We start from the raw sequence: 24,404 nt of genomic DNA, 5'->3' as shown, positions 1-24,404 counted from the left end.
CATCCTTCAGCCCCGGGAGGTAGAGGCCACAGCTGCTGTGGATCAGTCAGCCAGGACAGAGGGGGGTCTGGCTGAGGGCTTGCTGCCTGCTGGTCAGACCCCGAGTCCCCAGCCTGGCACTTCTGGCTTCTCCAGACCACAGAACTGTCCTTGAGAGCCCCCTGCCTTGGCCATGGCTTTGAAGACCAGCCGGGGGGATTTGAGGAGGTGGTTGGAGAAAGAGAGAAGGAGGGCTTGGGGAGCCTGAGGTGGGCAAGATGCCAGGCCTTCTGCTGCAGAGCTGCGGGTGCCTGGGGTGAGCCAGTGAGCAGTTGCACTCTGTGCCCAGCAGAGGGCAGCCTGGCACTGTTTTTTTTTTGTTTTTCTCCCCACACATACCCCCTCCCCCCTCCCCCATTCCCTTTCTCCCATCCCCCTCTTAGACTTCAGGATTCCTGACTTATCTCCTTAATATACTGTGTCTCCTGGGGAGCAAAGCCTGGGCTGAGCCAGGGTTCTCTTCATTCCCAAGTACCCTTATCCTGAGATCTGTCAGAGGTGGACTGAGGTGGCCACAGAAAGCAGGGGAGACTGAGTGGACTCCTGATTGCCGTGCAACCCCACCTCCAAGCCACACTCCCCTGCCTTCCCAGGGATGGTGACCACTACGATGCCCTGAGGGACTGCCTCAAGGCCATCTCCCTAAACCCATGCCACCTGAAGGCACACTTCCGCCTGGCCCGCTGCCTCTTTGAGCTCAAGTACGTGGCTGAGGCCCTGGAGTGCCTGGATGACTTCAAAGGGAAGTTCCCGGAGCAGGCCCACAGCAGCGCTTGTGATGCATTGGGCCGCGACATCACAGCAGCCCTCTTCTCCAAAAATGATGGTGGTGAGTGGGCACTGGGGAGAGGGTGCTGTTCCTCTATTTGAGGTGCTACATGACATCTGGAGAGGACATGGTTCTGAGATCAGAGAGGCCTGGATTCAGCTGCTAATTAAGAAACCATGTGACTGTGGGATAGTCACTTAGTCTCTTTGAGACTCAGGTTTTTCAGCTGTAAAGGGAGAGTGATCGCACCTCCCATTCAGAGTTTCTGTTGAGGATTAGCAATAGCACGTTTCGAACACCTCGTGTGATGCCCGGGACTCAAGACAGGAGTAAGTTGAGCCCAATCAGGCCGTGTGGCTCCAGCTGGGCATTCCCACCTGCTCACAGACAGGGCCTTGGCTGTCCCGTTGGTCATCTGAGTAAGGGGCAGCAGCTGGGGCTTGCACTCGTTCCAGTTTGCATGCTTGCGGCAGAGGCAGCAGTACAGGGCGATAGAAATGCTTCACACATGGGGTGTGGAACCTCGGGCTCCAACCTCAGCTCTGCCAAGTGGTAACCATGTGATCTCGGGTGAAGCACAGCCTCTCTGAACACACTGCCTTTACCTGCACGGAGAGCATTTGAAGCCCTGCCCAGCTCACCTCAGTAGCATTGGAGAGTGAGCTGGGGATTTGTGGGATTTGTGCTCTGGAGGCAGACGTGGATCCTCACTTCTCTCCTTATGCAGTTTACTAACCGTGGGATTGATTCACTTGTTTGCATAGTTATCAAGTATCTACCTTGTGCCAGGCATTGTGCTGGGTCCTGGGAGTACAGCTGTGAACAAGTCGGATGGTATTTCTGTATTAAGGAATTCACAGCTCTAGTGAAGGAACCAAGTGATGAAGGAGAAACAGGGTGTGATATGTGCCATGGGGGCCTGATGTGGTATAGGTGTATGGGGTAGGACTTGATGGAAGGCTAGGATTCTAGGGGAGGAAACATTTAAGCTGAGATCTCAAGGATGAGGAGGAAGAGGTAACTGGATACAAAGTGTAGCTGTGGGAGGTGAAGAATTCCTGGCCTAGGGACCAGACATGCAAAGGCCCCGAGGCAGGCAGAATCAAGGCACTTTTAAGGCACGAGAAAACTGGTGTGTTTTGTGTTTTTTTGTTTTTTGTTTTTTGTTTTTTTTACCCAAGGCACTTAACTGATCAGTGCCTCAGCTGGGATCCATGATAACTTGTCTTCCAGTGGGGAAGGGTTTGGACCGTACTGCCTTCAGAGCTATGGATCTGTTTAGAAAAACCACCCCCTCACGGCTCTCTCGGAAGTGCTTCACCTTCCCCTCCCTGCCTCTCACCTCCACAGAAACAGAATGCATGGGTCTATGCATTCTTGGGGCTTCTAGACATTATTCAGGGACCTGAGCCAAGGCCCTCCTAGCATCATAGGTCACCTCTTGAACATCCTCAAGGGCTGGGTCCAAAGATGCTTCTTCCTCAGAGTCATTCCCGGTTTTCCAGATAGGTTTAGGCAGGTAGCCCTACATTGCTAGCACCTGGGCTGAAAACAGGGCCGGGGTGGAGACAAATGGGGGAGTGGAGAGAGGGACAAGCTTCACCTTTCCTTGCTCTCTGCCTCCAGAAGAGAAGAAGGGAGCTGGTGGTGGCAGTGGTGGCCCCGTCCGCCTCCGCAGCACAAGCCGCAAGGACTCCATCTCAGAGGATGAGATGGTGCTGCGGGAACGAAGCTACGACTACCAGTTCCGCTACTGTGGCCACTGCAACACCACCACGGATATCAAGGAGGCCAATTTCTTTGGCAGGTCCGAGGCCCTGAAGAGAAGGAGGGCACAGCCTGGTTGGCAACAGGAGGTTGAAGGGGGCGTGGGGGCATAATGCTTTTAAAAAAAGTCTCAAATCCCAGCTCTGCCTCTATATCCTTGATCAAATGGTTTCACAACTCTGTGGGCCTCAGCCTCTTCGTCTACAGAATGAAACCAACCATCCCCACTCATGGGGCCATAATGAGGATTAATGAGGTAATCCATAAGGTACCCAACGAGGGGCCTAGACCGTGCCTTTAGCCCCCACCTCCTCCTCCTCTGTCTCCATGTGCTGGAGCTTGGTTTCTTTATGTGGATGCTTGGTGCTTCCCTCTGCTGAGGCTATGAGGCAAGAGCCTCAGAAGCTGGTAGTCTAGGCACAGTTGTCTTCTCAGAACTGTGCCCCAGGTACTGAGGGACATAGCCCGTGTCACATCAGACCCTATCACCCCCAACCCTCCTTTTAGATGGTGTACTTTCTTAGGGTAGGTGAGACACTTGAATGTCAAGAACCTCTCCATCAAGATCCCTTCTAAGTGTCACCGGTGTGTGGGGGGCAGACGTACTGTAGGATCAGGATACTGGACCCCGAAAGCCGAGGACTGCTGAGGGAAGGCTTAGACAAGAGTGTTCCCAGAGACCTAAGAGATGCAAGATCTGATCCAGCACGCGAGGAGCTTATAATGTACTTTGAGGGAGAGTATCTTGGGGGGGGTCCCAAGCAGTCCCTGATCTGAGTTTAAGAGACTAGCTGGACAGCGACTGGAGCTCTGTAGTATGGAAAGGATTACCATGTGTATGGGAGTTCTAAGTCAAGTGAGGACCCCAGAGTTTGGGGGGCTCAGCAGCTCCAGACCTCCATGCTCCCCCTTGCCCTAAGCCACACAGCCTCTACTTGAGGCTGTAGGGCGGTACCCCACCTGACCTCCCTGCCCTTTGCCCCTCTGCCAGCAACGCTCAGTACATCGTCAGTGGCTCTGACGATGGCTCCTTCTTCATCTGGGAAAAGGAGACCACCAACCTGGTCCGCGTACTCCAGGGGGACGAGTCCATCGTCAACTGCCTGCAGCCACACCCCAGCTACTGCTTCCTGGCCACCAGCGGCATTGACCCTGTTGTGCGGCTCTGGAACCCCCGGCCAGAGGTGAGGGTGTAGAGAAGATGGCCAGAACTAGACAGGGAAGAAGGTTGGGTTGGAGCCTGTGCAAGGCCTTCAGCTGAGCCTGGGAGGGTTGGGAAAGAACATGAGTCACCCAAAGGCTAGAAGCTCTTACCAAAGGGCTCAACACCATGTCAAGGTGGTAGCCATCAAGTTCTGAAAGTGCCAAATGTAGTGGGCAGCTCCAGGAGCAGGAGTTGGTTCCTGGTTTCTGGGGTCATATCCCTGAATGAGCTGAGAAGATGAGACTCACGGGAAACAGTAACCAAGGACAGGGATGCGGGAGGGTAGGGAGGGTACCAGAGCTCCGGCACCATCTCATGAGAGCAGTACCTCAGAGGCTCCCTGGGTACCCTGCCCTTCCTATACCACTGTGTTGTGTCCCCCAGAAGCTGGGCAAAGCCAGTCCCTTAGTTACATGAGAAGTGTGCGGGCTTCGGCATCTGGTGAGCCTAAGTTTGAATCCTGGTCCCTTCACTCACTGCCTGAGGGACTGAACTACCTCTGACCAGGTTTTTATCGTTTACGTTGGAATGGGAATGACAGCCCCACCTCAAAAGGTTACTTTAAGGATAAAGTGATGCCTCCAGATGCAAAGTGTCCAGCCCACAGGAACACTTAGGATGGTGTGGTCCCCTCTACTCCCAGGGTGGGTAGTCAGGCAGGCTGGCCTGAGGCCTCTCCTGCCCTCTGTCCCACTTGCCTTCCCTTTCTAGCCAGAAAAACAGAAGTCAAGTGGTGCATCTAATTACAGAGGCAATTTACTGTGAATTTTAAAGAGAACTCTACAGGGGTTCTCCCATGAGGGGAGAGGAAAAGGATGAAGGGTTGTTGGGAGTGATGACAGACAAGAGTGGGGTGGAGGACACAGACAATGCCCCCATCCTGGGTATCTAGTATGCCCAGCAGACCCTGGTGTGAGTCCCTATTGTTTCCTGGTATGGGCCCCCCTGCAATGTGTATCCTGATATGGGTATCCCCCCCCAGTATGTATCCCAGCATGTGCACCCCCCTCATATATATGTTGTGTCCCCTCTCAGTTGTATATATTACCATGTGGCCCCCCCATGTGTGTAACCCCCTGGTGTGTCCTCTCCCTCACATATATATCCTGGTGACCATGTGTCCTGTACTTACCCCAGTGTGTGCGTTCGCCTGCACCCATGTACACATAAGGGCGTATGTACAAATGGACACCCCTGCGCGTCTCCTGCTCTGTACACCCCTCTCCGCATGTATTGCTGCAGCTGTGTGTGTGTGTTTCCTGACTTCCCCACACATCCATCCCAGGACTATGTGTGCCTTCCCCCCCACCCCCAGAGTGAAGACCTCACAGGCCGAGTTGTGGAGGACATGGAGGGCGCTTCCCAGGCCAACCAGCGGCGCATGAATGCTGACCCGTTGGAGGTGATGCTGCTCAACATGGGCTACCGGATCACAGGCCTGAGCAGTGGGGGTGCTGGGGCCTCCGATGATGAGGACAGCTCCGAGGGCCAGGTTCAGTGCCGGCCCAGCTAGACCCTCCTGGCCTTGGTCCCCAGCGCCCGCTGCTGGCTGGACCCTCCACCATGGGCAGGAGGTCAGGGGGTTCTGTTTTGGTTTGTCCCCCCCCCCCACATTTTTTTTCATTTCCCTGTTTTGTTTGTTAGTTCGGCATTGGGGGTGGGGGGTTGCTACAACTTGCTGGCTTTCAGATTGCCCCTTGACTGGACCCAGCTCTGAGCAGAAGAGCAGGAGGGGAAGCCCCTCCATATGCCCCCCACCCATATGCCCGCTTCCACATCCCTGGAGGGCTCTGACCTGCCTCGGGCTGGGTGGGAGACAAGGGCTGAAGCTGTCTTCAAGGACTGTCCTACCCTTCAGCTGGCGGCAGGAAGGGGAGTGGACTTCCAGTCTAAGGGCTAGCCTTGACCTGCTGCCACTCTTGCTCCTGCGGGCAAGGCTAGCTCCTCCATGGCTTCAGGGAAGGTTCTGAGAAAGGATGGCCCCCCCCTCCAGAGCTCCCTTCACCCGCCACCCCCGCCCCGTTTCAGGGTGGAAGCAGAAGGAAGGTGGGAGTCCTGCAGTAGGCAAGGCCAGGCCCCTGCCTGGGCACTAGAGCTTTCTCGCCCTTCTCCCAGTGCTAGCTCTGGACCCTGTGCCTGCTCTCACTGGCCATCTCTGGGGGCTTAGGGGGCTTAGCCTTTCCCAAGGGCCCTGGCAGAGGGTGGGGCACCGCACCATCCCCTTCTGCGCTGCACTGCAACCACTCCCACTCCTCTTTCTGGGGGCTCCTTGGCCTCACTGTGACCTTTCTGCCAGAGCTCCCAGCCAGGCCTATTCTCTCTCGCTGAGGTGGCACTCTCTGCTAAGGGCCCTTTCTGCCCTCCCTCCCACCCCATGTGCTGAGCCGCCACAAAGACCAAAGAAGTGATGGCTTTTCTCTGTCCCCTGCTGCTCTTGGGGGTGGGGGAGGGAGAGGGGGGTCTCCTGAGTCACTCAGATGGGAAAATCCGTAACTCAGCCCCCTCCCTCCTCAGCAGCCCCAAGCTTGACACTGGACAGCAGTCACCCCACCACTCACCAAGCATCTCTCTGCCCCCTTGGCTCTCAGCTGGGAGCTGCTCTCATAGTTGCTCAGCCTTCCTCCCTCTCCCTCCCTTTCCCCTCAGTGCTTACTTGGCTCCAGCCCTCCAGCTGCAGCCTCTGGGGAGCTGCAGCCTCCCTTCTTCCCTCCCTCTGTCCTTCCCTCCCTCCGCCTGGTCTCTGCCAGGTGCCTCCTCTCAGTCAGGCTTCAGATCAGCCCTGGAGACAGGAGGGCCACGTTAAAAGCTTTTTCACAGTTTTAAGAAGACGGGGGGAGGGGGGTGAGGATAGTGGTGGGGGGTCTGGCACCATCTCGTCATTGCTTTAATCCCAGCAACACAGGTGGCAGCTTCTCCCCCTTCCTCCCCACCCAGCCCCTCTCCCGCCCTTCTCTTCTAGCTTGGTAATGAAGTATATTTATTGGTGAAGGAAACAGCTGCTGCTGCTTTTCCTGCTGCTGGGACTTGCTCCCCTGTCTCTTCTCCATGACCTTTCTCCAGCCAGGGAGGGGAAAGCAGGAGTACTGGGGCTGGGCCCTGGGGCCCAAAGACCAGCAGGGGCCCCTTTGCTTTCCTGTGTTGGAGCCACCTGCCATTTCCTCTCTCCGTGCCTCCCCCCTCCCCCCCTCCCTCCCCCAGCCTGCCCAGCCTGGGCCCTGCAGTGTGGAGAGACACATTAAGCCTTACTGTCCTCTGGGGGCAGGAGCCGAGCCTTTTTGTTGCTCCGCTCCCAGGAGAGTGAGGGTGACGCAATTGATTAAAACCATTTTGTTCTAGGTGTGGCTGCTGGCATTTGTGGGGTGCGAGGGGGTCTTGGGACCAAAGTGAGGGCACCTGATCCCTCACCTGTGTAGCTATGTGACTTTGAGTAACCATACCTCTCCTGGGTAGAATGAGACCTGCCTTGGAGGATCCCTGTGAAGCAGTGGCCACTCAGCCTAGCAGGGCGAAGCGCAGCAGAGCCTGGCACTGGTGGCTGTGAATTGCAATAATCAGCTTTCACTCTCCGGGCTGTTTTCTCAACTCTAAAATAAGGAGGTGAAGTCTTAGTGGCTTTTCAGACTTCTAAAATCAGAACCCAAACCAGAAATACACATTTTACATTGTGACCCAAGATACCCATGCTTATTTCTATGTATATAATGAACATAAGTTTTATACAGTAATGTTTATTACCCTTGCTACATGCAATATGTTCTATTTATCATTCATATTTACTTTTCTATTTTATTAAGGAGAGGAAATGCTGGCCATAACCCACTAAATGGTTTCACAACCTACAGTTTTTTTGTTTTTGTTTTTTTTTTAAGATTTTATTTTTAAGTAATCTCTATACCCAATGTGGGTTCAAACCCACAACCCTGAGATTAAGAGTCGCATGCTCCACCAACTGAGCCAGCCAGGTACCCCTAACAACCTACAGTTTTGTGTGTTTTTTAAGTTTATTTACTTTGGAAAGAGACAGCAAGTACGCAGTAAGCCGGGAAGGAACAGAGAGGGAGAGACAGAATCCCAAGCAGGCTTGGGGCTGTCAGTGCAGAGCTTGGGGCTCAAACCCACAAACTGTGAGATCATGAGCTGAGCCAAGCACCAATAGTCAGATGCTCAACCAACTGAGCCACCCCTGGTGCCCTATACCCTACAATTTTTTGATGTGCTCTGGATTAGAGGATTTCTTAGACCAGATACCCAAACTTTCTCAGTTCACAGCACTCTCACCCCAGCATTAGTGGCTCAGTAATTTTCCCATGGAGTCTCTAAACCAAAAGAAATACCTAACAGTTCAATTTATCAAGTAATTAAACCGAAATCACATTATAAGAATTTATGTCCTACCAAGTCAGTCATCATTTTAAAAAATAGTACATATAAACTAGAAAAAACTATTTCATTTTTAAATACAATAACTAATGGGATCTGTGTGCTTGTTGGGCACTATAAAACTTGTCAAACTTTCTAATCAGATTAGACACTACCACCCTCATTTCCTATTCCACATTGACTTTCAGTTGCTTTTTATCACAGCAACCACTAAAAACCCAGCTTCTCAAAGATGACATAATCAAAGGAATGTGCCACAACTTAATGATGAAACAATGAACTACCTTGAGCTAGTAGATCTCTCAGTAGCAACTGATGTTGAGTATCTCTCAAATTTTAAAATCTCCTACTGTGCCCCCTATGAACTTGTTATGGCACCCTAAGGTGTGTTGGTGAAGTTTCAGGACTGTGGTTTAATATTGTGGGAACAATAGCTTCACTGCTGGAATTTTGTGATTCTTCTGTTTGTACATTTGGAAAGAATGGGGTGGGGGGTTGGAGGGAGAGGCAGCAGGGCATGCTCGGTTTAGTACAGGAGACTGGAAGGAGATCCCACCAGGAACAGAAGCACAATAGGCTGTGTTATGAAGCAGGTGCTTTGGACTGGTACTATTTCTTTGTGTCCAAACTGAAGTCTTCTAGAAGCTTCTTCAAGACACTTGCAGACCAGGCAAAGGAGAGACAGTGTTCCAGGCCAAGGCAGTAGTGTAAAGTCCCAGATTCCCTCGTGGAGCCTGAGTGATTCAGTTCAGCTGCACTGTAGAGGGTAGGCTGGCTCATGGGCTGAAGGGGCAGTCCAACTGTAGAGAACTCCCTGTGCTTGGTGAGAGGCTGTGGACTTGATCCTGTAAGCAAGGAGGAGTCACTGGAAGATTTCACCAGGAGTTCCCTTTCATTTGGAGTTGGTACTCCCTTTTTCTTTTTCTTTTTTTAATAGACTTTGTTTTTTAGAGCAGTTTTAGGCTTACATTCAACTGAGCAAATAATACAAAGAGTCCCATATACACCCCCTCCCTGGCTCAGTTTCCCCTGCTATTAATTTATTGCATTACCATGGTACATTGTTATAATTAATGAGCCAATATTGATATACCATTATTAACTAAAGTCCATAAGGTTCAGTCTTTGTATAGTTCTGTGGGTTTTGACAAATGCATAACGTCATGTATCTACCATTACACTGTCATACAGAATAGCGTCACTGCCCTAGAAATCCCCTGTGCTCCAGCTGTTCAGCACCAAAAACAAAACAAAAAAACCTTAGGAATAACTCTGACAAAATATGTACAGATCTATATGAGGAAAACTACAAAACTCTGATTCAAGAAATCAAGGAAAATCAAAATAAATGAAGAGATACGTTATGCTCATGTATAGGAAGACTCAATATTACGATGTCATTTCTTCCCAACTTGATCTATAGTGTCAGTGAAATCCCAATCAAAATCCCAGTAAGTTATTTTGAGAATATCGACAAATTGGTTCTAAAGTTGATATACAGAGGCAAAAGACCCAGAATAGCCAACGAAGTCAAAGAAGAACAAAGGAGGACTGGCATTACCCAACTCAAGACTCATAAAGCTACGATAATCAAGACAGTGTGGTACTGGCAAAGGAACAAATAGATCAATGGAATGAGGAGAGGAACCAGAAGTAAATCCATATAAATACAATCGACTGATCTTTGACAAAGGAGCAAAGTCCATCCAATGGAGAAAGGATAGTCTTTTCAATAAATGGTGCTGGATTTAAACACTGTACATTGTTCACAAATGTTAACTCAAAATGGATCATAAACCCAAATGTAAAACACCAAACAATAAAACTTCTAGAAGATAAACGAGAAAAATCTGAGTGACCTTGGGTTTGGTGATGAGTTTTCAGATACAACATCAAAAGCATAATCCGTGAAAGAATTGATAAATTAGATTTCATTAAAAACTTCTGCTCTGTGAAATCATCATTACGAGAATGAAAAAGACAAGCCAAGGACAGAAATTGTTTGCAAAACGTGTCAGATAAAGGATTTGTACCCCCAAATATACAAAGAACTCTTAAAACTCAACAGTATGAAAACAACCCAATTTAAAAAATGGGCAAAAAATCTGAATAGATACTTCACCAAAGAGGATTTACAGGTGACTAGTGAGCATATGAAAAGATGCTTGCATTATGTCATTAAGGAATTGCAAATTAAGTCGAAATGAGATATCGAAAATGTTGACAAGGATGTGGAGCAACAGGAATGCCCACTGCTGGTGAGGATGCAAAATGGCACAGCCACTTGAGAAGACAGCGGGCAGTTTCTTACAAAGCTCAATAGTCTTACCAGAGGATTCAGCAGTCGCTCTCCTATTTATCCAAATGAGTTGAAAACTGAACGTCCATGCAAAAACCTGTGCACAAATGTTTGTAGCAGCTTTATTGGTAATTGCCCCAAACTGAAGCAACCAGGAAGTCCTGCAAAAGGTGAATCAATAAATTGTGGTATTGCCACACAACGTATTATTCAGTGATAAAAAGAAATGCGCTATCAAGCCACAAAGACATGGAGGAAATTTAAATGCATATCGCATAATGAAAAAAGCCAGTCTGAAAGCCACACTGTATGATTCCAACTATATGACATTCTGGAAAAGAGAAAACTAGAGAGAGAGTAAGAAAGATTGCATGGTGCTCCATTTTCTACATGTTTCCACATGTGTGACTCACCCAGAGCTGTCACCAGCCCTGCTGATAAGAGAGGCTGGAGTCAGATAAGCCCGCCCGGTGAATGTATAGCAAAACACATTAGAAGTGGACCTCCTGTGTTTGTGGGGGCAGACATGGCCCTAGAGGCCTGCTGCCCATCTCTTTGCTTCAGCATGTACTAAAATATGGCTGCAGAACTTAAAAGGCATCTAGCTCAGAGGTTCTCAGCTCTGGCTATACCATCAGAATCACCCAGGATCCTTTAAAAACTACCAAGGTCTCACCCCAGAGATCGTTTTAATTGATCTGAGATACCTATCCATTTTTTAAAGTTTGTTTATTTTGAGAGAGACAGAGCAAGCAGAGGAGGGGCAGAGAGAGATCCCAAGCAGGCTCCACACTGTCAGCACAGAACCTGATATGGGGCTCAAACCCACGAACTGCGAAATCATGACCTGAGCCGAAACCAAGACTCAGAGGCTTAACCAGCTGACCCACCCAGGTGCCCCTCCATCCATTATTTTTAAGCATCCCAGATTCATTCTAAGCATGGCCAGAACTGAGGACCACTGATCTAGCCCTAATCTCCACATTTTCTAAAGAGAGACAATCAGTTCTAAAGAGGGGTGGAAAAGAATGGGCTCCCCAAGGACCCCAGTGAGTTAGAAGCAAAACCAGGACTGGATCCCTAATCTCTGATTCATGGTCCAAGTCCTTAAAAATCATTTTCTTATTTAAATGCTGTGATACTTTTTGAGTTCCTACATGTGCCTAGCACTGGTTTAATGAAAGTGCACACAACAGACTAGTTCCTGCCCTATTGGAACCTCTACATTATCTGAAAGATGTGGAATAGAAATGTGGAGTGTGCATGGTCCCTGAACATTAGGTTCCACTGGGAATCATGAGTCCTCCCCTGTACATCCTGCCATCGAGTGCTCTGTCTGGCAGGGGTCATGTGGGGAGAAAAGCATCCTGATGGACAGAGGGCAGGCATGGGGGCATTCTATTGTTCAGTCTTGTTCTCCTGCTCCCAGCTCATTATATATATATATATATATATATATATATATATATATATATATATACACACATATAAATAGCCTGGTCCTAATGAGGTTGTAGTTTGCACCAATTTTGTGGTGATTTACAGAATCTCAGGCCGGCTTCAGCCTCATCACTCGTCAGTAGACCTCAGAGGGGTCACCAGCAGAGGTGACCAGGATCAAGGTTAAAACCCCAACTCAGTCTAATACATGCTTAGATCTCAGAAAAGTTCCTGAACCTCTCTGGGCTCATTTTCCTCATCAGTAAAATGAGTATCTTGTTACCTGCTCTGGTTACTTTACCACATTGTAAGAAGGCCCCAAATCATAGTGAGATTAGGTGCATCAAAGTGCTTTTTAAGTGAGTAAGGATTCTACAATGGTAGTGTGTGGTTTTCACTGCTATAATAGCTAACATGGAGTGTTTATTTGGGACCAGGAATGGTTTAGGTATAGCCTATCAAATAAACCTTGCAAGAACTCTGTAAGATGTGAATTATCATTTCCCATTTTAGAGATGAGGAAACTGATGCCGACAGACTGAGTTACCTCCCTAAGGTATGATAATCACTGTCAGAGCTTAAGTTGAAACACGGGGCTTGCTGGCTGACCAGAGTTCATGTTTAACCATTGTGCTTTACTGCCACCTGGAAGTAAGAGACTTAGATTCTGGTCCTGGCTGTGCTTTCTATAATCTTGGGCAAGTTTGCCCATCTATAAAATGGAACAGAGAAGGAAGTCGTTTTGTAAACTCTAATGTCTGAAGAGTCGGTGGGGGGGGGATGTCCCCTCCCCACCATGGAACGGTTTGGAGCCATCCTGGAAGACAGTTTAGGGTTTAATGGGGAGGATCCCTGTCTCTAGGAGCCAAAGAAGGTAGTGAATGGAGCAGAAGCAGGAAGACTGAGGAAGAGAGGACTCTGCCCTTCCACCTGCCAGGCACAGTGCCTCATGCCCAGCAGAAACTCCAGCCTGCAGAAGTGATTGCCCCTGGCTTGGCCCTGCTCCCCTGGATTATTGATTGAGGTGATTCTTCCACAGAGCCCTTAAGGAGACCATCTATGGTCAACGGATAGCAATGGTGACATTTCACGAGCACTTCCTATCTGCTGGGTGCTGTGCTTGGGCTACAAGGACCAATAAATCCAGTCAGAACCCTTCTCAAGGAGTTCACAGTCTCTCTGGGGAGACAGACATGTAAACAGCTAATGCTAATGCAAGTACACATGAATATTCAATAGGTAGAAAACCCAGCTCTCGTGCTCTGGGAGCAAAGAGGGAACATTTGCCAGAAACCTTGAAAGTAGTGTAGGAGAGGAGGGGAAGGGCATTCCACCGAAAGAACAGTGTGAGCAATGCCATGAGGGATGACGTGCTGGGCTCATTCTCTGAAGGGCAGCCCAGTGAGGTTAACTCCAAGCAAGTCCCAAGGGAGACGGCAATGAGGCTTGAAAAGCAGGTTGGGGTTTAGAGCCAGACCATGGGGGCCTTGAATGCCAGGATGAGGAGTGAGGTCGCCTGAGGGAGGTGGTATGTGAGCCCTGGGGACTCATAAATGGGGCCAATTGAGGGGGTGGGTGACTCCCACCGAGAGAATGTGCCCTGAGTTCACTCTTCAAGCAGCATCTTGCCCTCGAAGATTTCCCAGCTTGGCAGTTCCAGCTCTAGTATCCTTCCCTCCCCCAGCCAGCCCTGTAAGTGGATCCAGATGGTCATTCCTATTTTAGGTCGGTGTGTGTGTTGAGGGGAGGGGCAGCTGTGAGCCCTGTCAATCCTTTCCTGAGCTGTCTGTTAGAGGAGCTTCTTCCAGGACCCTGCTGTGATCCTCTGAGCCTGGAAGGAAGTGTTGGTCTTTGATGGTGATTTCCCATCTGTCTGTGGGTGATAGAGGTGGCAGCAGCAAGGGAGGCAAGTCACAGGCCAGGGAGGCTTTTTTATTGGGTGAGAACACCCAAGTGATGTGTGCATGTGAGAGGGGGCCTTGTGGACAGGCTGAGGGGTTGGGGGAGAAACCTGGGAGAGACGTCCCAAAGGAGTCATAGGAGCTGGCTTCTTCCTCCAGGTACCTGGCCCTCTTCATGACTCTGCTTCTGTAGCTGCCTAGGCTAAGGAGCTAAGGACCGCTGATCAGACACTACTCCTAACTACGTGCCCAGCAGCCTCCATGGTCCTCTTTAAGAAGCTTGGGACACCAAAAAGTAGCAGGTGATAAGCTAGGCTCCTGCCCTGGGACTGTCTGTAGCCAGCCTATGATACCAAGCTTGTGTGTGCCATTCATTCATTTTTTGCAAATGTTTATTAAGCAAATGCTATGTGCTAGACACTCCTAGGCACTAGGTTTACAGAAGTAAACAAGACAAATATAGTCTCTGCCCTCAAAGACTTTCCAGCCTAGTGGGGGAATCCAGCAATACATAGCTACAAATGTACTATAAAGGAAAAGAACAGGGTATTCCAAGGGAGATTAACAGGGACTTTCTGATTTAGGGAAGGACTCTCCAAGAAAGCCACATTTAATCTGAGACTTGAAGGATAAATAGAAGTTAGCCAGTTTAAGGAGGTGAGGAACATTCAGCAGACGAATGTGTGCCAAGTCCTTGGGGGCATGAAAGTGTGTGGCACATGAGAGGAACTGAAAAAAAGGCCAGGGTGGCTGCAGTGTAGTGAACAAGTAAGACAAAGGGCATGACGCGGGGCCTTGTAAGCCACGGTAAGAGATTTGTGTTTTAGCCTAAGTGCAATGAGAAGCCACTGAAGGTTGTCAGCGTAAATGTGGTACTTGTGTTAGTGCTATCAAATTTGTGGCAGACCCTAAGAAAGACTTCTTTGATTGTTTATTCCTCCATATGTACAATAAATGATTAAAGGGCACCCACCATCACTGACGGAGGAATGTATAAGGCAAAGACCTTCCTCGGAGCTTATAATCCAGAAGAGATTAGCTATAATGACTGAATCAAGAAGTAGTGTAACTTATTCATTCAACAAACATATACTGCACACTGAATCTATTCCAAACTCTGTGCTAGATGCTGGTTGCTGTTCTTCAAGGATCACACACTACACGTGGATCATGGGAGAAGCACAAACCCACTCAAAATGTTTTTACTAGGTTAGAATCATCATCTGTGATCTGTGATCTGTGATCTCTGTAAGGCCTTTTTTTGTTAATTTATTTTTTAAATGTGTGTGTTTATTTATTTAAAAAGTGCAAGTGAGGGAGGGGCAGACAGAGGGAAAGGGGATCCCAAGCAGGCTCCAGGAGGCTCAATATCACAAATCACGAGATCATGACCTGAGGGGAAACCAAGTCTGATATTTAACCGACTGAGCCACCCAGGCGCCCCTGTAAGGCCTTTATAAAACACCCATTCAATCATTAAATCAATAAACATCTAGTGGACATCTGTACTAGAAACTCTATTAGCTCATTGAAATCAGGACCTTAGAGTTCCATGAGACATAACCCCCAAAATGTATTAGAATATTAGCTGTTAGAAACAGGAAGGATAGCAGGCTTTTTATAGATCAGCATTGAGGGGGGGTAATTCAATGGAAGAAAAATACATTCCCAAAAAGGCATAGCTCCCGCTTTTCTGATTTTGTCCCTACTTCCCTCTGGCATGATTTTTAGCTGCTGCCTTTCTTCTTGACCCTACATTTCCCCTTCCCATCCCAGCAGATTCCGTTTTCTTTGGCTATCTTGGCATCTTTAAAAAGCCCAATGTATCCATGATTTAAGCCTATCTTCTTTATATTGGTGTGTGATCTCAGACAATTGGTTAACTTCCCTAAGCCTCAGTTTTCCATTTGCACAATGAAGGGATTGGATCAAATCTAAGGTTTGTGATTTGTTCCAGCCAAGGTGATATTCACACTCCTGCACACTGCGCTCTGCAAAGCCTTTTTCTTTCTTTGCACCGCTGCACGCATCCCTGCACCCCCACCCCCGTGCCACCTGGCAAACATCAAGACAGCTCCCAATATCTCCCGGCAAGTCTCCCCTGCTTATACACACACCACGCACAGCGTTTTAGTCTGTCCTTCCTCTACCCTACCACTACCTCATCAGAGACCACAATGAAAAGGACATGGGAGATAGCCTTGAGTTTGAGTCGTGGCCACTCACCTCACCTCATGAGCCTCAGTTTCTCACTTGTAACCTGAGGGAAATAACCCAAATTCGCATGTTTGACCAGTTTATGGGGATTAAAAACAAAACATTTGTATGTCAAGTGCTTGGCACCTAGGAAGTGTTCAATAAATAGTGACTATATCACACCTCCTGGGAGGCCTCAGCGTACTGAATTATGAATTCCTTGTTCAGTCTCTCGCGCTAGACTCCGCGCTGCCTGAGGGCATCCCTTCCGCAGCCGTGCAGTGTAGGCGCAAACACTCCGGGCTGACGGGCGCCGAGACCGGGAGTCAGGCGGGCCCGGCCCGGAGGGATACGGTTCCAATTCCCCGGGGGAAGGCGAAGCCAGCGGACCTCACCTGCCGGAAGTGACGCCACGGGGCGAGCGGCGCCGGAGCAGGGGCCTGCCGGAGCGGGGCGCGCACCATGGCGGAAGCGGAAGGGAGTTCGCCGCTCCTGTTGCGGCCGCCGCCACCCCCGCCCGGGATGGCGGAAGTGGAGGTTCCGACGGCGGCCGAGACGGACAAGAAGCAGTTCAGCGGCTCGGGCAGCAGCGCCATGGACGTGGACCGGAGCCGCTTCCCCTACTGCGTGGTGTGGACGCCCATCCCGGTGCTCACGTGAGTCTCCCCCCGGCGGCCACCCGGGGACGCGGAGTGTCGGGCGGCCCCAGGCCAGCCTCCGGTTCCGACGCCCTGCAAGCCCTTCTCTAGGGTCCGGCCCGCACTCCTCGCCCCCTGCGCGGAGCCAGTTTCTGCTGACGGATGGGACACGCTCCTCGCCCTCGTTACACCTGGTCTAGTCAGGGAGAGAGGCAATTGTAGACTGGCGGGAAAGGTTCCGTGGCTGGGAAGCTCAGGACCTGTGGGCGTGCAGAAGAGGGGCCCCTTACCTGGTCTGAGGAGACATCTCCATTCATTCACTGCTTTGTTCATTCATTGAGCAAATGCTTGCTGATCACTTCCTGTACGCAAGAAGACGGAGTCCCGAGGCGAGAGTGGGAGTGTGGTTGGGACCACACCGCTTCTTGGGATGTCAACATTGAAAAGGCCCCCAGAGATCTGGGAGTCCAACCCTTTGTCTCAAAGATGATGAGCCTGGAGATCACATACCATTTCGGTTCTAAGGCGAGTTTAGGTCCCAGAGTGTCTGCCTCTCAAAGCCGTGTTCCTTCTGTGGCCTCGTTTTTTGTCAGGAGAGAGAGCAGGTGCTCCTGTAGTTCTGCCGCCTGTTTTAGTGGGGGAGCTTCTGGGTTGGGGGGGAGCTGGCTTGCTGTCCTATTTCAGCCTTGACAACTGATGAAAACCACACAAAACCTCACAGTTTCTCTGAATTTCACAGTCACTTTCTAAGGTGGGAATTTCTGTGATGAAGAAGCTGGGCTTCCTCTGCACCGTTAAAGGTCTGGATCAGGTTCACATGCCAGTAAGCAAGGGCATCCCAAACTCAATCTTCTGACTCCACAACATGCTCTCTTTTGACTACTTCCCCTCACCTGATGAGGAAAAATTTGTTCCCTCCATCATAAAGAGCCAAGTGGTGGTGTGGAGAAGGGATGGTTTTTTGGCTTTATATGTTGCTGATCCAAAAATGACTTTAATTTCTGTATCACGTTAAAATGCTTCACTTGCTTTGTGTTTTCAACTGCTTATGCATTTGTTTAAAGCATCCAAGTCTGAATCCTTTAAAAATAAAAATTTTAAGAAAGAGTGTTCATTTATTCATTGAGTGTGCTTGTAACACATTTGCTCAGTGACCCCTTTGTGCCTAGAGTAGTTCTGAGTGATAAAGATTTGAAGAGACAAAGCAGATATGGTGCTTGCTGTCATAGAGTTTAAATCATGGTGGAAGGAGATAGACAGTAAACAATAAGCTAATAAGAGAACTTCTGATAATAATTAGTGCTATGAAGAAAATAAAATGGCAACATGAGAATAACTGGAAGAGATAGGGAATATATTGGTTTTGCTAAAAACCTGTCTTGGTTTTGTTTGTTGTTTTTTATTTTTTATTTTTTATTTATTTATTTATTTATTTATTTTGGTGTTTATTTTTGAGAGAGAGACAGAGTGCGAGCAGGGGAAGGGGCAGAGAGAGAGGGAGACAGAATCTGAAGCAGGTTCCAGGCTGAGCTGTCAGCACGGAGCCTGATGTGGGGCTTGAACCCATGAACTGCGAGATCATGACCCGAGCCAAAGTCGAATGCTCAACCAACTGAGCCACCCAGGCATCCCCTGAAACCCATCTTGTTTTCTTAAGATCTCTTTGGCTTTTCTCGGTTCTCAGAAACACATTCATAGAGTCCTCTGCTCTTCAGAGAACTGATAGCAACATAAGGTGGAGGCACCATGATCCCCAGTCATCTCGGCTAGAAGCAGCTCACACCCCCTTTTTATTCACATCTATATGCATGCGTTCATAAGATAAATAAGCCATAGTTTCCCTGTCAAACCTCCAGCAGGAGGGGGAGAGAGAGATGACCTAACGATTGTAGTGCATTGTGATGATTGCTGACCTAGAGTGCAGAGCTGGGAATAGATGTGGCACAAGGAACCGTCATGTGTCTTTGGAAGAGGGATCAGAAAGGAGGCAACTGAATCCAAAGATTTGTCCACCCCCTCAGAGATGTTGACAATTCTGCCTGAAAAGCCAGATGATAGCTGCTGCTACTAATAAAAGCAGCTAAGATTGGATACGAACTCTGTTCTCGGCTCTATTCTAAACATTTTATATTCATTATCTCGTTCAGTCCTTACATCAACCTAATGAAAATAGATACTGTCATCCCCGTTTTATAGATGAGGAAATAAAGGCTTAGAAGCTAGTATGGGGCTTTTTCCACTGAGACAGTCTACCTTACCAGGTAGAACCCTCTAGGGTCAATACCTGATTCATCCTTCCCTCCCTCCCTCCCTTCCTTCCTTCCTTCCTTCCTTCCTTCCTTCCTTCCTTCCTTCCTTCCATGAATAGTATTGAGGGTCTATTATGTACTAGGTCTAAGTAGACAGTAGTCCATAAAGCCACCTTGGAGCTTGCCTTCATGGAGCTTCCAGACAGACAACTACTTGGAGAGTTGTTGTCTCCAGCCTCTACTCTGATTTGTGACACAGCTGTGGTATGTGGGGTACTGGTCAAACCAGATGAAAGGAATTGGCCGAAAGAATTAGGCGGGTGAGATCAGGGTCTGAGAAGCCAGAGGAGCTACTTTCCCGGAATTCTCAGTGTCCATCCTGTGGCCACTGTGGCTGTTCAGCAACTTACTCTATGCCAGTCTGGCCAATTAGATAGCAAGTGTTTATCATAAACACCTCATGGTAACAACATTGAGCAACTACCAAATGCAAGGAAGTGTGTCAAGCACTTTGCAAACATAGCCCATTTAATCCTCACAACAATTGCCCCACATTGAGGTAATTATTCCTCTCCACCTCTCACTGACAAAGTTGGGAATGAGTAACTTGCCCAAAACAAAGACGCAACCCAGCTCTGCCGTCAGAGCCTGACTCCACTCTTAAATGCAGGACATTGATTTATTCATCATTTATCAGTCAGTGAATTCATAGCTCCAGCTGCGTGCCAGGCACTGCTCTGGGGACCATAGTAAATAAGAAAATCCCTGCTCTCTTGGAGCTTCTATACACGGGAGAGGCAGACAGTAACCATGTAAGCAAACAAGATGATTTCGGGTAGCAGCAGATCCTGTGAAGAAATTAAAGCAGAGGAATGAGATCTGGGGTGGTATATGGCTGTTCTAGAAGGCCTGGCCAGGGAAGCCCTCCCAAGTTGATAGTTAAGCTGAGGCCTAAATGATGAGAGGCAGCCAGCTGTGTGAAGATCTAGGGGAAGAGTGTTCCAGATGGAGGCAAATGCAAAAAGAGCATTGAGGTGGGAGGATTTGGTGTGTTTGAGGAACCAGAAGCAGACAGCAGCTAGAAAGAGGAGTGAGGTTATTTCAAGGGATAGGCAGGGCCAAACTGTCGGAAGGAGTCTTAAGTGCATGTTAAGTGTCATAGGAAGCCATGAACGGGTGTTAAGCAAGGGAATGATGGAACCTGAATTATGTTCTCAAAAGACCACTCTGGCCGCACCACCCTTTCAGATGCCTGGGCTGCAGACCTAGGAAGACCTCTGTCTCATCAGTCATAAAACCGCCCAGTGTGCCTTTTAAGGACCTTTTGAATCCATTTTTCTCACCACCCTACCAGCAATACTCTAGTTAGCATCTCATTTCTGGCCAATATTCCAGAATAGCCTCTGAACTGGCCACGCTTCTTCCCTCCACTCTCGTCCCCTCACGTTCTCCAGACACGTGCAGCACTTTGCTGCTTTGGAGTTTTGCTTTCGTCTGCCTGTTGACATCCTGTCGTTTCACAGGCCATGGTTAAAAGTGACGTGCTCCGTGAAGGTCTTTGCTAACTGCCCCAGCCCCTAATAATCGCTTCCCTCCAGGTTCGGCCTCCACCTCCCTAGCAAGGTGCAGCTTTGAACCCAGCACTTGGCCACTGGCCCTGTAACGAGTCCTTTGTTTTGTCCCCTGTGAGTCCTTAAACTGGATCAGTTGGTCCAGCACCCAGGTAGAGCCCGGAATACCATGGTTCTCACACTACAGACCGCTTAGGGGTTCCTGTATGTTTTGCATATTGGGGTCCAACTGAAATTTGGTTTTTAAAAAATTTGAACTTTAAAAGTTCCTGGAATATACCATGCTTTTATCCGTATCTTTTATCATTCCACTTACTGTTACTTTCCGTAGAGCAGCCTTCCCTAAAACCTTACCCACCAATCCCCGCCCCAAACCTGCACACAGATTGGTTTAAATGCCCTCCACTTTTTTTAAAGCCTTTTTACTGAGATATACACCATAAAGGGGACAGATCTTAAGTACATGGCTCAATGATTTATACATGTACTTTTTTTTAAAGTTTATTTAGAGAGAGAGTGAGTGTGTGTGTGTGTGTGTGTGTGTGTGTGTGTGTGTGTGAGTGTGTGAGTGAGCAGAGGAGGGGCAGAAAGATAATCCCAAACAGGCTCCACACTGTCAGCGCAGAGCCTGACACAGGGCTCAAACTCACAAACTGCTAGATCATGACCTGAGCCGAAACCAAGAATTGGACACCCAACTACCTGAGCCACTCAGGTGCCTCTTATACATGTACTTTTATGTAAGGTTTCTTTCACTGCCTAATGTCTTTGAGAATATGTGTTGTGTGTAAAAGTTTGTTCTTTTTTCATTGTTACATACTATTTCATTTTATGACTATACTCTAATTTACTTACTCCTTTTAGTATTGTTAGACATTGGATTATTTCTAGGTGTTTTTTTTTTTGGTAATCAACTTTATTGGGGTGCCTGGGTGGGTTAGTCGGCTAAGCATCTCACTTTGGCTTGGGTCATGATTTCACGGTTCGTGGGTTCGAGCCCCTCATCAGGCTCTCTGCTGTCAGCAGAGTGCCTGCTTCAGACCCTCTGTCCCCCTCTGTCTCTGCCCCTGCCCCACTTGAGCTCTGTCTCTCTCAGAATAAATAAATAAACTAAAAAAAAACAACTTTATTGGGGGAGGTATGGAGGGAGGCTGGTTAAACAGGTGATGGGGACTAAGGAGGGCACTTGTGATGAGCACTGGATGTTGTATGTAAGTGATGAATCACTGAATCTCGCTCCTGAAACTAACATTGCACTATATGTTAACTAGCTGGAATTTAAATGGAGGGGGGGGGGGGGGGGGGGGGGAATCCATTTTATTGGGGTATAATGTATATACAATAAACTGCACACATTCTAAGTGTGCAGTTCAGTGACTTTTGACAAATGTTTCCAGCTATTTTGAATGAAGGTGCCATGAATGTTCATGCACACAGCATTGGTGGACATAAGGATTTGTTTCTGTTGGGTGTATGCTCTCAAGTGGGATTGTTGAGGGGCACCTGGGTGGCTCAGTTGGTTAAGCATCCGACTTTGGCTCAGGTCATGATCTCATGGTTCGTGAGTTCAAGCCTCACATCGGGCTCTGTGCTGACAGCTCAGAGCCTGGAGCCTGTTTCACATTGTGTCTCCCTCTCTCTCTGCCCCTCCCCGCTCATGCTCTGTCACTCTCTGTCTCTCAAAACAGGAATAAATGTTAAAAAAAATTTTTTGAAGTGGGATTGCTGAGGCATATAGCCTAATTGCCAGTTTTTGAAGGCAGTAGAAACGCCCTCCAGCAACGGAGAAGAGCTCCGGTCACCCCCCACCCTCATCACACTCCACGTGATTGTCCTTTGGGTTCAGCCATTCCGTGGCGTGCAGTGGTGTTCCATTGTGCTGTTCATTTGTACTTGCCCCTCTTTTCTTGCTTCCCCAGTCCCCCCGGCCACCCTAATTGGCACTCACTATATAAAATTATATTCACATATTCTCACACCGGATGGAGTGTCCCCAGTGTCTGTCTGACCAGCTGGAAAACCCCCTAAGCCCTGTACCTTCCCTGTCCTTTTTTCACAGGTGGTTTTTCCCCATCATCGGCCACATGGGCATCTGCACATCCACAGGAGTCATTCGGGACTTTGCAGGCCCCTACTTCGTCTCGGTGAGTTCCCACTCTGCCCACCTCTGGTGGGCTCCAAGGCTTAAGAGGAAGGATGGCCTGTCTTGCCTGAAGCAGCCTTCCGGTCTCCCCGAGGCCCAGGAGAATGCAGGCCCCATACAGTCCTGGCCCTGGCCCTCTGCTCTTCACCAGTGTTTGACCCCTTTCCCCCTTCTCTTGCCTCCAGGACAGGCCAGGAGGGCACTGTGGCCAGAAGGATTCTTAACTAACTGACCCAGTCCTTTGCCCACCCCTGGGGTACCAAGACATGGGTAGGGGTTAGAGGCAAGAGTGGAGAGTCAGATCATCCAGGAAGCACATCTCTGGACCTTCAGAAGGTGGGAGTCACAAGGTGGGGGCACAGGGGAGGCTGACATGGTTCCCCAGGTGTGGCCACGGAGAAGAGGAGGTGGGGCTTGTAGAGTGAACCCGCTGTGTTCTTAGGTCTGTTTCCTGGGGATGTGCCCAAGATGGGTACGGTGGGCTTCCTCCAGATGAGTGGGCAGCATCCTGCCTGTTGGCAGGTGGCAGCTTCATCTCCGTTATGGGCTGGAATGAAGAGATGTGGTGGTACCAAGCTGTTTATATTAATAGTTGTCGTGATCATCTTAATATGACATAGGTCTTTTACTCGTATATTTTTATAGCGATTCATCTTTGACCAGCTCTGTCAGCTGGTCTTCCTGATTCTGAACCCAGCATCTGTCCCCGCAAAACTCCCGTACCCAGATCTTACGCGGCAGGTCCAGGACTTGAGTGAAACATGTCCCTCCTAGGAAGCCTCTCAGGCCCCCTCCCCAACCCCTAGTCGTGCTCTGAATGCAGGCAGGCTGCCACTGCGTGGGCCACCACCGTTGGGTCAGGAGCGCAGGGGGTGTTGTCATTTTTACCCCCGAGGGGACTGCCTCCCTGTGATCAGTCAGAGGTTGACCGGAGAACTTGGAGCAAATGAGGGCCAGAGAAGGAGAGAAAATTGCCTGGGAGCCGCACAGAGGGGCAGTTGTGGCGGCCACTCCGAGTCTCGGGTTTCTGTGCGCTCCTGCCACAGCGCTGTCTTCTCACAGAGAAGCTGCTGCTGGCACCTCAGCTGCTGTGGCAGCCCCAGAGCAGAGCCCAGCCCCACTTCTGCCCGCCTGTCATACCCCCTCTTAGTCCCTGCACTTCCACCGCTGACCAGGTCTGTCTGCCAGGCTAGATGCGCGTTCTCCACTGACTTCTGCACTTTTCCCTCAACAGGAAGACAACATGGCCTTTGGGAAGCCTGCCAAGTAAGTGAAGAGCACCCGTGTGACTAGCCCTAGGGCCAGGCTCCTGCACGAAGCAGCAGGGCAGGCCTTCTGAGACACAACAGGAGCCAGCCCCCTGAGGAGGGGGCGAGGGGAAGGGTGGCCAGGCCCCACCAGAGCATACAGCCAGTGCCACGCGTCTTCCTGCACCAGTCGCTGGCTGGGTCCTTTACCTACATTCTGCCTACACTCTGAGACTTTGTCTCAGCTCTGCTAGGTCATATTCAGCTCCACTGGAAGGATGAGGAAAGACAAAGGTCTAGTCAAGATTGCACAGGAAGTAACAGAGCTGAGACTCACACGCAGGTGTCTCATTCCAAAATCTAGATTCTTCTGCCCCTCAGGAGTGAACAAGCCATTTAAGGTGTAAGGAGGCACTGTTTGGAATTCTGGTTACAGAAAATAAAAGTAGTCAGGTCCTCTAGGAGCTATTGCTATACTTTGCTTGGGATTTTGGGTCTTTGTCTTGTCTTGTCTTTTCTTTTCTTTTCTTTTTCTCTTTCTTTTCTTTTCTTTTTCTCTTT

General features: G+C 49.2%; 2 protein-coding genes across 4 annotated transcripts in view; both read left to right on the top strand.

The window, feature by feature from the left end:
* The window catches only part of WDTC1 (WD and tetratricopeptide repeats 1), a 64,300-nt gene extending 57,186 nt beyond the window's left edge, over nucleotides 1–7,114 (top strand). The window contains exons 13-16 of one of the 3 annotated variants that reach the window (XM_049617684.1): nucleotides 633–868; nucleotides 2,435–2,615; nucleotides 3,567–3,759; nucleotides 5,095–7,114. In XM_049617684.1, the coding sequence (XP_049473641.1) occupies nucleotides 633–868; nucleotides 2,435–2,615; nucleotides 3,567–3,759; nucleotides 5,095–5,292 (808 nt within the window). In that variant the 3' untranslated portion in view covers nucleotides 5,293–7,114. Of the gene's footprint in view, nucleotides 1–632; nucleotides 869–2,434; nucleotides 2,651–3,566; nucleotides 3,760–5,094 lie in introns of all 3 variants that reach the window. The other 2 variants (XM_049617685.1, XM_049617687.1) reach the window with 2 other exon arrangements.
* Nucleotides 7,115–11,960: 4,846 nt separating this feature from the next.
* TMEM222 (transmembrane protein 222) overlaps nucleotides 11,961–24,404 on the top strand; it is a 16,195-nt gene continuing 3,751 nt past the window's right edge. Inside the window, exons 1-3 of the mRNA XM_049617683.1 lie at nucleotides 11,961–16,651; nucleotides 22,513–22,597; nucleotides 23,831–23,862. Coding sequence (XP_049473640.1) covers nucleotides 16,458–16,651; nucleotides 22,513–22,597; nucleotides 23,831–23,862 — 311 coding nt within the window. The 5' untranslated portion in view covers nucleotides 11,961–16,457. The remainder of the gene's footprint in view (nucleotides 16,652–22,512; nucleotides 22,598–23,830; nucleotides 23,863–24,404) is intronic.

This window comes from Panthera uncia (genome assembly GCF_023721935.1).
Source record: "Panthera uncia isolate 11264 chromosome C1 unlocalized genomic scaffold, Puncia_PCG_1.0 HiC_scaffold_4, whole genome shotgun sequence".
Classification (NCBI taxonomy): Eukaryota; Metazoa; Chordata; class Mammalia; order Carnivora; family Felidae; genus Panthera; species Panthera uncia.
Note: the sequence above shows the minus strand (reverse complement) of the source record. Positions and strands in the feature narration are given on the sequence as shown.